Raw genomic sequence first — 16,084 nt, forward strand, 5'->3', positions numbered from 1 at the left:
TGAATATGATGAATATTTTAGAGTAATGTGTTTTATTCCTTGATTTACACATTGCATGTAAAAAAAAACAAAAAAATACAATGAACCAAAAAACAACCGTTGAGTGATAAAAGAATGACAGGAGATGTGCCGTGCAAATTAAACCAAAGGAATCTAATTGCCCAGGGGTTTGCGCTGGCAAACGATTCTAATCTTGTATCAAAAACAAGGATCATATTTTGTTCAAACTTCAGTTGTCCAGTAGTTCTTATTGTCAATCTCATTTTCAATATCATTCAATTCTCAGTTTCATTCAAGGCATGAGCTTTCATTAGGATGTGGTTCTTGGTCAGGAGCAGCGCGGCGATCTTACAGTTTTTTCACTGTTGGATTTAATCTATATTATATCACAGGCTTAAATCGTCTAGGGTATGCATACGCCTTCGCTTACGAGCAGGCCTGTTTTTATGGGTTTTTTGTTTGCTTTTTGGTTGTTTTTTTTGGCTGCTTTGTTATTAAATCGCAAGATTTAATGCATCCAGAAAATGTCAACGTCTTCCGTTTTCGTCATGTGTCTTTGCTTGGTTTATGGTTTGACCCATGCCTAATTCTTCTGATGAGTGGCCCGGTAAAATGCCTCATCGCGCACTGTCGGACGAGCGGTTTATAAGATGATTGGGTAAAAGGAGTACCCGAGACCCTTGCACGACAACTTATTTCCTCCTCCTGTGTTCATTCTGTCAGAAAAATGTGGTGCTGTTCTTGTCACGTGCGTGCTGCCTCTGCCCGAGCTTTCGGGGTGCAGAGAAAAGCTTCACCACGTAAGTAGTGGAAACTATTCACGGATTAATGACCTGTCCAATCACATTAGACCGTGAAAATAAACAATAGTCTGTTTTAAAAAACAAAAAACAACAACAACAAAAAACATTGTAATCACGTTTTACAAACAGTAGCCTATAGCAGCAAGCTAAATATTGGTCATAAAGGAATACTGCTTGAGATATTTATGGAAATATTTCAGCAAGAGATGAGAGCAAGGTGTTCGTGTTGTGGGTCATGATGAAAAGTATAAAAACAATTCTCAAATCTATATTATGAACGGATTATAACAGGACGCACAGGCGTAAGTACACAAAAACAGATGGAAACAATATTTCCTCCAAAAGTCATCTTATTTGCAAGTCATCATCTGGTTTTTCAAAAGCACCATAACACAAAGATCACTGATAGAGCTAATATAGTGTATCACACTGCACACAATCTCTCTCAGTTAAGATGTTCTTAACACTGCATTACTTTTGGGAAACGGGGCCAAGTTTGTTACTCTTGAAACATTTTGATAGTTAACACCTTCACCACCATGAAAGAAGAACTATGAGCACCTAGCCCTAAAAGTTAATATTTTCACAGATCTCAACTTATTCAAAAGACATTTGAAGACTTCCAGGTCTGTATTTTTTATACCTTAGGCAGTGTTTTGAGGTCCTATGCTTATAGAGGCTGTGTGCTGAGTTTACTCTGTGCCATGTAGGATGCATGATTTTTCCCCCCTTCAATTCTCTTCTACATTTCATTTTAATTCCAGAACAAGGCAATGAAAAGTTGCTTTTCTTTTTATGTTGACCTGATGCGAAAATGTAACAGATCACAATATTCTTTCCAGTTGCAAGAAATACGATTAATTAATCATCATTTGCAAATGCAAATTATGTTGATTACAAATGAGACCCTCGCTGTCTCTTGAATACCCTCGCTAAGGAGGGGGTTGATGGAATGCAATCAAGCATTTTGGCTTAAATGGCAGCACATCTGCTTAATATAAGAAGGTGAATCCTCTAATTTGTTTCTGCTAACAGTATTATTGTAAACATTTTAGTTTCTGTAACATGATTGGTGAATTACAAAGCATGCATTGCCTTGTCATGAAGGTGATACAAAAAAAAAAAAAGACCTCACTGACAATTGTATATAATAAATACATACATACAACAGGAATGATCTACTGCTACAGTAAACCACATCAGACCAGAACAAAAGTGTGTTCAGTTTAATACAGTAATATTTGGATTTAGCACATGATTACCTTATGAGCAGGTGAACTTTGGAACCTTGCAAATGTATGGTTAACAAACACTGTTAATGCAGGACCAATGTTCATAACTCAACAGTGTATAGTATAATCTCATTTGTTTCTGTTTTATATAATGATGATGATTTTTATTATTTCACACCCCATGTACTCCAATAGGCCTACATCCACCATGTGACCAATATATTGGCTATAAAACTAAAATATTTATCAAGTACCGATGCACATTACCTACGCTGAAAATCTGTGGTTTTGGCACTACTTCAACAAACAATAAACTACAAGACACACACATATGATGATCACATGATGCAACCAGGACCGTGGCCCATATCAAGAACCCTGCATAGGGGGAGGGGTGGCACAGCGTTAGCGAACAAAGAATAAGAGAAATAAATGGGCAGAGAGAAAGGGGCTGGGAGTAACTGATATATTAATATATGGAAATTAAAGCATGCATAAGTGTGGCAGACACACCCATCTGGACACACACAGATGCTGACACACCCCTCATTGCAATATTTGCATATGACCTTCCACCCCCAAGGGGTACCTTGCCTGATTTTTGCCCTCAAGCAAATATTGTGGGTGCTAGCTATAAGTAATCTGGTACTACACATAAAATTGAGTGTGAAGAAGAATATTGTGCATTGAGGTATAAATTATGATAGTACCTATATGCTTATCTGTACCTTTTGCTGAACTTGACACTATATGTGAATGTGAGTGTATTGTTAAGATCAGTAAAAATTCAGAAAAATAATCAAAAATATACTTTGTCAGCATTTATAAAACAATTATCTAAAGAATATTAAAAACATTCACTGGCTGTTCAATGTCACCATTGTATCTGGGCTTGTCTAAATCATGAGTGGTCAAATAAAATGTTATAAACATGTTAAACATTAATAGGCCCAGTTCAGGTTCATCATGGACCAAATGGGTAAAAAGCATATATGTGCACCACAACATGGATGGAGTTTGCATGGACACTGCTGTTGACAGGTTTTTTTTTTTTTAACATGGACATAGAAAATGATCTCTAATCTGATCTTGAAGAACATCTTATTGTTTGAAATTCTATGCCTTTTCTCTGGTTTGAAGTCTTCAGATTTCAGACTGAAGTCCATAGCCAGTTATAGACTATGGAACACAATCCTCAATGAGGCCAATTTCTGTTGTCTTTCTCCCAGTGCCATGCTTCAACCCATGCAGGGGAAAGTACTGGGGTCAGGTATGGTACTCTCACCTTATAGCTCACGACACCCGCTACCAAAACTGTTGGCAATGGGGAGAAGGGGTCTCCATGTAGTGGGGTGAAAGAGAAGCCCGTTGCCGGGCGACAGAATTGTGGTTGCCATGGTGAATTTGAGCAGAGCAGCTGAGCCAATCATGCAAGACATGTGGGGCAGAGTGGGTCTTATGCTAGTCAGAGATATGTAGATACACACGTGGGAGGAAGATTGGGAAAGAGAGGATGAGGAAGGTGGAAGGTAGAGAGAGAGAGAGAGAACAAAAAGGGAAATGGAGCTGAGGGATTGGAGAATAAGGAAAGGATTTATTGTCCACCTTTGGGTTTGCTCAACAAATTGCACTCACGTAGTAATTATTTGCATTTTAATATGTCCAACCGTAAGTACTGTGTTGGGGTTAGATCAGTAGGGGTATTATGTAACTCAGGCATTATTTTGACCTCTCGTAAATAACGTTGTCGCTCATTTACATCTCTCTATAACGAAACACAAGCTCCGTCTTTATCTTAGCTTCATTCTGTGGTCGCGACACCTTGTAATAGAGAGGCCCCGGTCGCGCCATGGGGTGGAATGACCAGTGAAAGACCAGAGGGGCGAAATGAATGGGCTCCGGCGTCATTGTAATGCAGAGGCAGCTCCTCCCTCACGCGGCGGTGGAAGCACAGGCCTAGAAAACATTCCCGTGACAAACAGAGCAACTGCAGTGCTTTTTAGGCACTGCTGCCGGATGTTTCAGTGCGCTGGATTTTTTATTTATTTATTTATTTTTGTTACAGTGGACTGCAACACGGAGAAGGCCATGAATGGAGATGCTTCGAAATTAAAATAATGGAGCAGGATATGACGGCTAATAGCGTGCTTCAGACGGCAAAGTGGACTGCTGAACTAGGCTAATGAAAAACGCGTTGAATTGAATAGAGCACTGTATAGAGATGTCGGTGAAGCTTCGTAACTTCTGGGATCTCGTAGGCTATTTGCTCAAACCAAGAGGATGAGGTGGTGTTTTCAGGAGCAGGTGCCCCCCGCCATTTTACGCTGTGTTGCCTCTGCGGCATTTTAGCCTGTGCCGCTATTGCATGTTTTTCACGTACTGTAGGCCTAATTTTCAATTAATCATAATGTTTGTAAAGACAATATATTTACATTTTTTATTAATCCATTTTCGCATCCGTCCCCCACTAAAAATACCCCTATGAATTTAAAATGGTAGACTGGTATATTATTAGTATTATCTTCACTCGTGGCGGCACAAGCAAAACTGTTTTCGGACACAGAGACTATATTAATCCACTCTAATTAAATAATTTTGGTCCATTGCAAATGTCTCTCTTGCTGGTTTTCAAGGGCATCCTACTGATGAGGATTTGGTTAACGGTTAGGGGGAGGGGGCTCTCGCTCCAGGTCATGACGTCACCTTGTCCCGATGTAATCCTCTTGCGTTGAGTCTTATCAGCAGAGGAGGGCGGGTGTGCGAGGGCGCGGGGAAGCGTTAATCTCTGCAGAATGGATCGACGAGGCCAAGACGCAAACGAGAGGCTATAATATTGCGGCAGAGGATGATTGAGATGCCGAAGGAAATACATTTTGTGCCTGTACCACGTCTAACCAGGTGCGCACCTCCGATGCTGGTGGCAAGGATGCAGGGATACGGTGTGACTACGTGAATGATGCTCGACGAAGAAAATTGAGCATCGCTTTGTTTACGGGACCTTTGAGGACTGTGTCGGTGTTGTGCTGTTTTATTTTTGTTGGGATAAAAATGTTGGTCTGACTGGGGAGGGGCGCTGTCAGGTTTTTGAAGAATATAAAACTATGTAACCTGTAAGTGGATACTTAGGGATTGTGTTTTGTTTACCATCTACTTGGGCAAAAGGATGAATGTGACTGCGGCAGATCTGCCGTCAAAATGTCTAAGAATTATAATAATTTTTGTCTTCTTTATATACGCGCGACTAGTTTTTCGACGCGCCTATGGGACGTGCGCCCTTGATTTCTTATGCGCTGTAAATTGTATATCGATTGCCTATATAAATAAATTACTGAGAACAGCAATAACTAGACGATGTGCGGCATTAGGCCTAGATAACAGACCCACAAATTGTTACGTTAAAGATGTTATGTTCTGCAACACAATTGTCAGTGTTGCTCAAAAAGATTGGCTGGTCGACGGACAATGGCTATGGCTGCTTGCATTCGAGCTGCAGAAATCTTCGTTGGCTAACACACCACAGCAGATCACGGGTAATGAGAACAGGCCGTTGGCCTGCTTAGAAGGCTTCTGCAGTTGCCAAATTAACGCTATGCATTCATCGCATGTAAGTAAATCATTATCATCCTTGTAATGGGGGAGAACACTTTCTTTAGTTGCGATACCCCTTTGAAGAGAAGGCTTTGCCGCTGTGCACTTGGGTGCGTGCGCAGGCGCGCTCTACAGAGGGTGTCGACGCCGGGCTGCCACTCTGCGTGTTCACGGCGGACCTTGATTTAATATACATACAATTAAGGCACGCGGTGAATGCCAAGAGAGGATCCTCAAAATCAGCAAGCCCGTGCAGAGATGAACTCACGCAACGGCACGGAACTTCGATAGAGGCAAACAAATGCTTTTGGTCGCAGTGTCGACTTTAGCTGGCCGAGCAAACGCTGCGTGAGGCCGATGGCTGGGTGATGCATGATAGGAATAGCAATTTAGAAGGTGTCACAACATAGATGCTGCCCTCCCTTAGAATGTCTTGCTTTTAAAATCGCACCTTATAACGAGGACGGGTCTTGAAGAATCCGATGCTTAATAAATTCTCTGATAGTCGTTTGAACACGGAGCAAAGTTAAAATGGACTAAGATCAGATTTAATATTTAAGTCTGAATTTACGTGCATTTATTTCTGTCCAAAGACTAGTGTGACATCATTTGGTGTTTTGTTGATCCGTTTCTTCCTAAAATAATGAATTAAGATAAAATAAGGACTAATACTTTTTACTGGAAACTATGCAATAATATTCTGTGCTCTTAATCATTATAATTCAGTAATTTATAGAAGGGAAATATTTCTGCAGGTCGCTGCAGCTTTTATGATGAAACAATTGGTTCTAGAATTCAAGAAGAATGGGTATGTTTTTAATGGAAATCTGATACTGTTGTTTTCTTCATGTATTAATAAAAGTATTTTTGAAATAACTCAAATGCAAAGCATATCACTTATGTTCCTCTGTCTCTGACTACGCAAAGCACATCCAATTGTCCATTAGATTTCTGCAAGACAAAGGTTACCACAGTGACCAGAAATTAAATACCTTTAACACTGTGAAACGATCTCCATTTGTTCCTTAAAATTAGGAAGTTATTCTTAATAGAATCAAAGGCTGTACTCGGAATGGGCCCCGTGCACCAGTTCCAGCACCTTTCTGCTTAAGCCCCTTCAGTACTGGGTTAGTATGTTCATATAAAATCTGCCTATCATACCACCTTCCAGATTCACTTTCTTTTGGGGCCTTAAAAGAGAAACAAAGCAGTCATTCATCCAAACTCACCATTTCTCAACCAACCACTCAACAGCATCCAGAGTCCACATTTTCACACAACCGTACCTTCCACCCCACAACACGCTGGAATCAAGCCATTAAGAATGATGAGTACCTGGTGCAGGTGTACAGGGAGCTGTCTTGTGGGGAACAGGGTTATAAAAATCTTTGGCACATTTCACAATTTGCAAGCAGACCTGGGAAAGAACAAGCAACAACAGCAACAACAACAACCCCCCTCCCCCCTGCCCTCCCACCCGAACAGGTCATAATGAAACCCAGCTTGGTGAAAACAAGAACTATGAACACAAGTTACAACATATAATATTATTTTAATAATGACCATGATCAGATCTAAGAAGGTGATAGTGACCTTGCATACAATGCATATTCATTTCAGGGGTGACAAATGCTTGTCTTGTAATTTTTTTTTAGTATTTCATATATTCTCATGAATCATTTGTTATATGATTATATAAATCTGAATCCCTCACAGGAAAACTCTCCCTCTTTCTCACATAATTGCGCGCGCGCGCGCACGCACACACGCACGCACACACACACGCACGCACACACGCACGCACACAGCAGGTCCTAAAAAGAAAAAAAAGGAGAAAAAAAAGATAGGACTAAAGAAATAAAAGTCACACACAGAAAGCATATACTCTTGTTTCATTTTTCTTACTTTTAACAGTAATCAGTAACATTAATTTTCAGGTTACACATTTGAGGCGTTCTTTGTTATTATATGCTCCTACGTTAAAGCTTAGCATTATACTGAGAAGGGGGGGGAAAAGAAACTGAACTCTGTTAAGAAAGGACAAGAAAGGAAAATATGGGAAATGATGCACCTAAACTGATTTCAAAAAGCAGTGAATGCTACATTTCTCTCAAATTGGCTTAAACATAGAAACAGCGACCTCTGCTGGGCATCAGTGAAACAGTACAAAGTTACAATGCTGCTTTTGAAACAATAAGCAGAGTATAACAGAATCATAGCACTTGGCTCAGAACCATAACTCAAACGGTATTTTTTCCTCTTCAGTCCAGCCAGTGATGATGTTGACTTCCCTTGTGTAGAGGGTGCTCGGGACGTCTTTTCCCTGATTATGCTGTTGAGGTATAGTACAGCAATTATTTAACGGTTTTGATGACACTATAGCTTTAAAATGTTAAGGCTCCAAGCAGAAAAACAAGAAAAAAACCAAAACAAAACAGGAAAGGTCAAAGTATCAGGACTGACATGACTCGCCACCAAGAAAAGTTATAAGCCAAGTGTCACATAATTAAAAAAAATATAGTTTTTCTGTTACATCAACATTATCATTTATCAAGACATTTCATTGTCCCTTATACGCAGTTGCAAATATACTCCCCAGATCTTCCTCGTTCAACTCCATTCAAAGTCCCCACACCAACAACAAGGATGTACAGAACGTCACCTCGATTGTACAAAATTAAACTGGCCAAGTAGAGTTAGTGATGCAGGGAGGAGCCTGCGGCGGTTTCTGCAGTCGCCTTCTGCCCTTCACCTAGCCGAGCACCACAATGTCATCACATCCTCTCAAACACTCTCAAAACACCACTCACAAACACGGAGCACCAGCTGCTACCACTCACTCCGTTCACCTCGACGACTTTCACAGCCAACACTGAGTGGGAATGGGGGTGGTTGGGGGCGCGTGTGAACGCAACTGTTGGTCAAACGTTGGATGTGGAAGGAAGGGAGAGAGGTGTGTCAGAGCCAAACTGAATGACAGAAAAAAAAAAAAAGAAAAAAAAAAAAGAACATAGTGCCGTTGTTCTGCCAGGCACGGGTGGACTTAGTTCCCCACGAAGACGGGAGGTGGGATCAGAGGCTTGAGTTCAACGCTGGCCCAAGTCACCAGAATTAAATAGAGAAAACAAACAAACAAACAAACAAACAAAAAAAAAACCTTGAGTTTTTTTCCTTTTTAAATTTCTTCGTGTCCTCCTTTTAAATTTCATTTTCAAATGGTCAGTCCTAAAACAACCATTGATCAAGCTAAAGGCGGTCGGGGGTGCTAGAGGTGCAGTCTTCTATTGTTTACTTCGATTTTGGCGTTCCTGGGAGAAAGAGAAAAGAGGGTGGTGATGCGGACCTCACACCCCCGCTTTCATTACAACACTGCCTGCAGTACAACTGTATACAGATATCTGTATTCCATAGACCCCTCCCCTGCCAACATAAGCCACCACACCCACACCACCCCCAACCTTTTACCTGATCCAGTCGGGATCGATTCTGGGCTGGAGTAGTTTCATAGTTCTGCCAACATAGAGAAAAGAAAAAAAGTGATTAGCATTCTTCACATATCACACTGTAGCCCACCCAAAGGGTACAAAAGGCAAAAAGACCTTTTCTTTGGACCATATTAAAGCACAACAGACTACAACTAACACCAAAATTACCAACACCATTAAAAAAAAATGGTGGCACATTAAGGATCACTTAATATTCCACCATCTTCTTCCAGTGTGTGTAGTTATTGATATGTTGCACAATTCCACAAGCAATTACTTTCCGTCAATTTATTTTTTTTAATCAGTGCCCTCAGACAAACAAAAAAAAAAATTAAAAAATAAATAAATAAATAAATAAATCACAGCAGGGCACTGGTCCCATTTGGATGAATCAAATAACACTGACTTGGCACAGGAAGCGCGTAAAGGCACTGGTAAAAACAAGACCGAAAGGAGCCTCAGTGCAATTCAAGCAAAATCCTTGAGAAAATAAACATGCATCTTGACTTGGGGAGGAGGGGGAGGGGCAAAACCATACAGAAAAATCACCTCAGTCTTCAGTAGCACAGGTCCGGGAGCCCAGAAGGCTCTACAGACGAGCTCCACAAAAGAGCTAATTGTGGAAGACATTTCACTGAGCTGGTGCAATCGCAGTCGACAAGGATGCGCTGACTTTCATGGCAAAAACCAACACGGGGAGAGTGAGGACAGCAGGCGCCGTGGGTTAAAGAAAGCGGAGCTAAAGAAAAGAAGTCAACTCCTGCAAACGAGCTGTAATGTCACAAGGGCCAGGAACATGGTGCCCTGCTCCACTTATCTAAACACAGAGACAGCCCACACACCTTGCTTTCTGCTCGACCCAAAACGAAACGCAAGCCCAGCAGAGTGGAAACCTTACCCTGACTTACACTAGTTGGGAATCCAGGGACAAACAACATTTGGCTTGGTGGAAATCTAGCCATGTCAAACATGCTGTCTGGTATTGGACATGTATAACTCATTCAGCACTACTATAGAACTACTGCACTACCATAGCTGAACTAAGCTTATTACAGATCACGTCACAGCAGGTGTTTGTGTATCCTAATTGTTTTGGTTTTCAGACAATGTGCCCCAACCCAAAAAATGTTTCTGCATTTGTAACTGTGGGTTAACAGCACTACATATTTGCAACAGGTCCTAAAAAGAAAAAAAAATGGATACACTAAATACACAAAATCACCTTGTAAAAATACAACTTTGGGCTGTTGTATTCTTTATGCAACTAATAGCCCCCCCCCCAACAGCTAATTCCATAGAGAAAGATGCAAATACACCACCAGACAAAAGATAATGACAAAGGGTGTAGCAGTGCTGTGTATTATACAGTTTTGACACACTTTACCTTTCGCACCACCTCCTCTTCCTCCTGCCGTTTCTCATAGTGCGAGAAGTCGTCAAAGATGGAGGTAGTGTGTTTGTAGGTGGCGATGATCTTCAGCACCTGCTTGGCCTTCTCCAGAGGCACCTCCTGTGTGTCGCGCGAGTTGGTCACCGGCTTGTTGTCGTTGTTCTCCAGACGGATGTGGCGCAGCTGACTGTTGGGCACGTCCTTGACGAAGAGCCAGTCAACGTCAAACTTGCCCTTCCACTTGTCCTGCGCCCACACGCCCGCGCTGGTGCCGTAGTCCACGGGCGAGCGCATCTCGGCCACGCCACAGAAGTGGCCACTGCCGTTGACGCTGAACAGCAGGTAGACGGGGCCCTTACCATTGATGGTGCGAAAGGCTGCGTCCAGCCGCTTGTTGCCGTGCTCTGTGCTGCACCAGATGGAGTACTTGATGGAGCGGTGGATGTCATCCTCCGAGTAACTCTTGATGATGAACACCCGCCCATTCTTCAGGTTCCAGTCGAAGTCCTTGGGGTTGTAGCTGTGCGCCGCACGCAGCTTCTCCAGGACCGGGTGCGAGTCGCCAGCACCTGGCGGCCCCAGCCCGGCTCCGTTGCCCATGCCCACGCCGCTGCTGTCCACGCCGCCGCCGCCGCCGTAGCCCGGGTTGCGGTTGCGTGGTGCCACCCACCGTGTCTGAGGGGGAGGGGCAGGGGCATGGGCATGGTTCTGGTAAGGCTGCGGAGGAGGCGGGGCCTGCATTGCCATCTGCTGGGCAAGAGACTGAGCCGAGGGCATCGGGGGCTGAGGAGGGGGCGGGAGCCCATGGGCGTGGGCGTGGGCATGGGCGTGGGCAGGCAGGTGAGAGAGGGGCGGCTGCGGCTGCTGGTGTGGCGGGGGTAACGGGGAGGCCACTTTGGTCACAGGCCCCTTGTTGTCCCATGTGCCGATGTCCATATTGTGTTTGATGGGCGGTGGGGGCAGCGCACCTCCTGCCATTGGCATCCCGGGCTTGCTTTTTACTTTCAGCTGCTGTGGTTTTGCTGGCTTGCTCGCAATAGCTGCCCAGGACGTTGGCTTGGGAGGCGGCATGCCTATGGGGGTTCCGCCATTGCCCGTGGCCACTGCGGCTGCCACTGGCCCGCCACCGATCACCGAGCCAACCGTTTTGACACCTGAGCCACCACCGGTGACATCGCCACCGATCTTTAGACCCACCATGCCCTGCTCCAGGCTGTTCATGCCTGGCGCCTTGCTCAGAGTGTCGCTGTGGAACCCTGTCTGCCCGTCGGGCACCAGGGTGCCACCCAGGGAGCTGGGTGGGTAACTGTAACTGCCCCCATAGGCGGAGCTCTGAGTCTGCTGGCCTTGGGAGCCACTGGTTCCCCAGGCTGAGAATGCTGGGTTCTCTGGGAAAAAGTTAAAGCGGTGGGGGTAGATGCTACTACCCAAGCCACCAGGCTGTCCAAACACAGTGTCGTGCATGAAATGATGGTCACCGTTACTGAGGGGGGCATAGGGAGTGAGATAGGGGATTGGAGGGTCACCACCAGTTGACCACGGAGCCTCGCTTAGGGGATAGGGGAACCCGATGGAAGGCGCATAGTAGCTGGATAAGTAGGGGTCAGTCATAGATTGGTAGCTGTTGTTCTGAAAAACAGAGTTTTACAGGGTAAAAAATGTAGTACAATTGTTAGAACATCAATAAAAATCCATGCAATGAAAACACATGGCCAGCAACTCATGAGCTTCTTAGGTTAGAGCTTGTGAAGTGCATTGTTGATCATGGTGAATAATTACATTAAACATACCATTAAATCATGTCACACGTTTAAAGCAAATCTCATAAAGCAAGTCATAAAATTTAGGTGATGCAATAGGTAAGCAATAAAGCTTTCAGAAAAAGAAGCTGACCTAATCATTTTATCGAAAAAGCCTATAAATTGTCTCACACTCATTTTCAAAGAGGAATGAGAACTTTTTCAGCAGGAACAAGATCAACCAAGACTTCATTATGAAATATGGAGCATTTTCAAGAATTTCATCAAGTTATTGTGAATCATGTAAGGGTGGCATTTGACACCCAAAGTAATCCAACAACTTGGGAAATATGATGCCATTTTTTTTTTACACAAGAATCCTCCTTTTTGGTGCATACAAACACATCTGTGTACACATGCAAATATACTTGTTTGCATACACATACAAATACACATTAATTTCTCACCGGATTAGATTGCCCAGTGAGGTATGGTTCAAAGTCGTCATGGACCGTTTCCTTTTGATGGAGTGAGCCATTCTGCACTAAAATAGGAAAGAAGCAGCTATGTGACATACTAAATCACTCATGCAAGGGACAAGAAATCCCCCCCATCGAAATTTCTTTATGCCCATTTTCTCCATATTTAGTCACAAGGCCTAACAAGTCTGCACCACTGTACATCCTTTGATCTGTGGTAATCTGACCAGTAATCACCACAAAACCAGAGCAATGGCAACAGGTGCATTGATTAATGAAGGGGAGAGAAGCACATCCCCCAGTGCAGATCACAAATGTGATTGGAATCTACACATCTAAACTCAAACCACAGACGCACAACTAAATACACGAACATAAATAGCTATTAATTTAACTCAAGTGGCCATTTGGGTCTCTCAGTTCCTCGGATGTATAAGATTAATATGTCGATATGAATCACCTTACACGTTGAGGAATGCATGATTTTTCTAACTGTGAGTGAATATCTTAATGAATCATTCAGGACATGACTAGAGGAAAACGACTGTGACGGCAAACCTTAAAACCGTTTAATGGACTGCCCATTTAAGATTAGGCATTAAGTAACATGTATAAGCTGTGGCATGCGCTAAATATTACTGGTATGTGTATATTACTGGTATGCTCATTTTATTAGAAAATATTTAATGTTTCATACTTAAGTATAATAATAAACCAAAATATGCTTAAGTGACATCAATATACCCTAATATCAATGCAAACTAGGGATGCTTGCTTTAGTCATGCAACTGAGTCCAGTTTAAAGAGGTATGATTACACGTGAAAACGTTGTGCCAAGGAAGCTCACTATACCAAACGCGCCGGCGCTTGTTGGAGCGCCATTACGGGTGACTTGTGAGAGGGCAAAAACGCAATTAGTGTCAAGCCACATTTGCTTTAGAGTCTGCTTGTCATCGCCAGAAGTTCCCTATTTGCAACACCAAAACCTTTGCCATTATTGCCATAAAAACCCGGATACGCACGGAATTCCCCGTCAGGCCGTGGCAATGATATGCGACTTATATTACATACCTACCCAGCGACGACCGACGGCGACTATTTGTGTACATTCCGTTATCTAGCTGGCAAAGCTTATTCTGCCTTTGCCAGACTGACCGATTACTTTTCCCTGACTAGCCGTGATAAGGAAGATGAATGAATCGCCAAACATAAGCTTAACGTGACTTACCTTTACCATCTTGTCCTTTTGATGTCTTCAAGATCCGTCGTCGTTGAGAACACGGGAGAGATTGAGGGTGGACAAACACACAAGTCAGATTAAAAAAAAGGCAGCTATAGCGACATAGACTGCTGCTCTTGGATGCAGGTAAATCTAAGCGACGCCGTGTAATGCAAGCTGTCTAAGCTGGATACACAGACAAGCAACAATCTCAAATCGGTCAACAAGAGTGGGCTAACGTTATCTTATGTAAGTCAGCTCTCTTGATAGGAGAGCTAACCAGAGAACAGTAGGTAGGTTAACTAGTTACCCTAGTTTACCGTAAACCAAGTGCTTCAGGTACTTAGCTAGGTTAGCTACCTAAGATAGCTAGTTGATACAGCTGGAAATCCATAAGCAGTTGATGTCAACCATCGCTACTGCTAACTTTGTTAGCTAGCTATATATATTTTTTCTCGCTAACTTGGTTAGTATAACATTGCTACACATGCGGTCGGAGTGTCCAAGCAGAAAGCGAACTAACTTGCAAACTGGCCATCCGCAGTAGCGTTTGGCTATCTATCTATCGATCTATGTGTCTATCCATCTATAGTATCTAGCAACAGAAGCTTGGACGCGCATTCCCCGTTTCTTAGCTCAATCCAAGGCCTTACCCACGGTCACAACTAGCAGGAAGGCAGATAACCAGACATTCCTTGGGAAAAACGTATTAGTGAGGCCTACCTGTGGATCAATACTGGTGGTAGACATAATTCATCAACAAAGCCCCTATATTCGTCAAAAGTCTCGAAAACTATCAGGCTGCTCGAGGTATTCCAGACCCGTGCTTCCTCCTCCGGCTCCTCTGGGCTAGTGGGCTAGGCTAAGCTAGGCTAGGCTAGGTGGATTTTTTTTTTTTTGTACCACACGAATCCTCAGCAAGTTCCACGGCCAAGACTCGGCCAGTCACAGTCTCCGAGTATACTACAGCCCAGCCCGTGTGAGCCTTTCTGAAACCGCTGTGAGGTCCGAGTGTTCAGATTTTAGTCCAAACTCCGTTTCACGCGTATTCTTCTTAGGTCTTTTTTTTTTTTTTTCCCTACTCCTTCCAGCCTTCAGTTATTGTGCAGCCCAGCTCACTTCCCCCAGCTCCATCCGGGACCTGTTCGGAGGGGGCTGACGTCACAGGTACCGGTTAGCCACGCGGAGTTCAAACGTCTGAGAAATCGCACCAGTGAGCCGCGCGCTTCATGCTCGTGCCGCGTTCACGTAGAAGTCGAACAAGCTCCATCAGCATCCTATACGTCCGTGCTTAAAAAAAACATCATCATCATAATAAAATAGAACCAATGTAGTTGGTTACTGCAGTAAACCGCGTCGGATCTATTTCCTTTAACAGTAGGAAGTAAGACGTGTTACAGTAACTCGTTACATGGATGACAAATCATGAAACATTTCGGTAAAATATCTCGCTCACGCTCGCGCGCACAAGCTCGGACGGTGGACAGAATGATAACAGTTTACTTAATTTAAATGGACACTGGATAAAATTACTTAAACATATAATAATAATAATAATAATAATAATAATAATAATAATAATAATAATAATATATTTCCACTTCAGTCGAAGTGACTAAATGTAAAAATAACACATAAACATTTGAGTGCTAGAATTGGAAGAGGCGAAAATTCTATTGAATAAATAAAATTACTACAATAAAGGCTGTGTCTATGTAACATTACCACAGGAAAAAGAAATGTATGTTGAAAGTCGGAGCTTATCTACCCACTAACTGAACTTAAGAGAACCAAGCACGTGAATATTAATACATAAACTAAAATGAAGCAGAAACTAAAGTCTAAAGCTATTAACCTGACCTAAGTTTAACCCTCACTATAAAGTGAAGTCAAAACCTAAGCCTACCTGTTGTCAGATAGAGAACAAATATATTTATTTAATGATTGTGTGTATTGCTGAGAGAGAAACTGGAGTAGGTAAGAAGAAAGGGAGTGTATGTATTGAACCTCACATAATTTTTAAATTCCAAAGACATTTGTAAATAAAATATAGATTATGCCCTATCTGAGTGGCCTGCGAGCCCACAACAGGGTTTTCAACTCCTGGCCAAGTTTTCCACTGTCCTGCACAGTTTCTGCTCCTGACCAG

The 16,084-nt window shown here is 42.9% G+C and overlaps 1 protein-coding gene across 1 annotated transcript; it reads right to left on the reverse strand.

The window, feature by feature from the left end:
- Window positions 1–7,498: 7,498 nt before the first annotated feature.
- ythdf1 (YTH N(6)-methyladenosine RNA binding protein 1) lies at window positions 7,499–15,055 on the reverse strand. The gene is made up of 6 exons (XM_027012833.2): window positions 14,659–15,055; window positions 13,945–13,969; window positions 12,705–12,781; window positions 10,493–12,127; window positions 9,089–9,133; window positions 7,499–8,931 (listed from the first exon to the last, which is right to left on the reverse strand). Exons 1-6 carry the CDS (start codon window positions 14,683–14,685, stop codon window positions 8,905–8,907), a joined length of 1,836 nt encoding a protein of 611 aa, XP_026868634.2. The 5' UTR covers window positions 14,686–15,055; the 3' UTR covers window positions 7,499–8,904.
- Between the last annotated feature and the right edge of the window lie 1,029 nt (window positions 15,056–16,084).

The sequence above is a fragment of the Electrophorus electricus genome, chromosome 23 (genome assembly GCF_013358815.1).
Source record: "Electrophorus electricus isolate fEleEle1 chromosome 23, fEleEle1.pri, whole genome shotgun sequence".
Lineage (NCBI taxonomy): Eukaryota > Metazoa > Chordata > Actinopteri > Gymnotiformes > Gymnotidae > Electrophorus > Electrophorus electricus.

Excerpts from the sequence above, each read along its gene's own strand:
- ythdf1 (XM_027012833.2), bottom strand. The coding sequence starts at position 14,685 with ATGTCTACCACCAGTATTGATCCACAG. Across the intron at positions 12,128-12,704 it reads TCACTGGGCAATCTAATCCG|AACAACAGCTACCAATCTAT; the intron begins GTGAGAAATTAA and ends TCTGTTTTTCAG. Across the intron at positions 8,932-9,088 it reads ATCGATCCCGACTGGATCAG|GAACGCCAAAATCGAAGTAA; the intron begins GTAAAAGGTTGG and ends TCTTTCTCCCAG.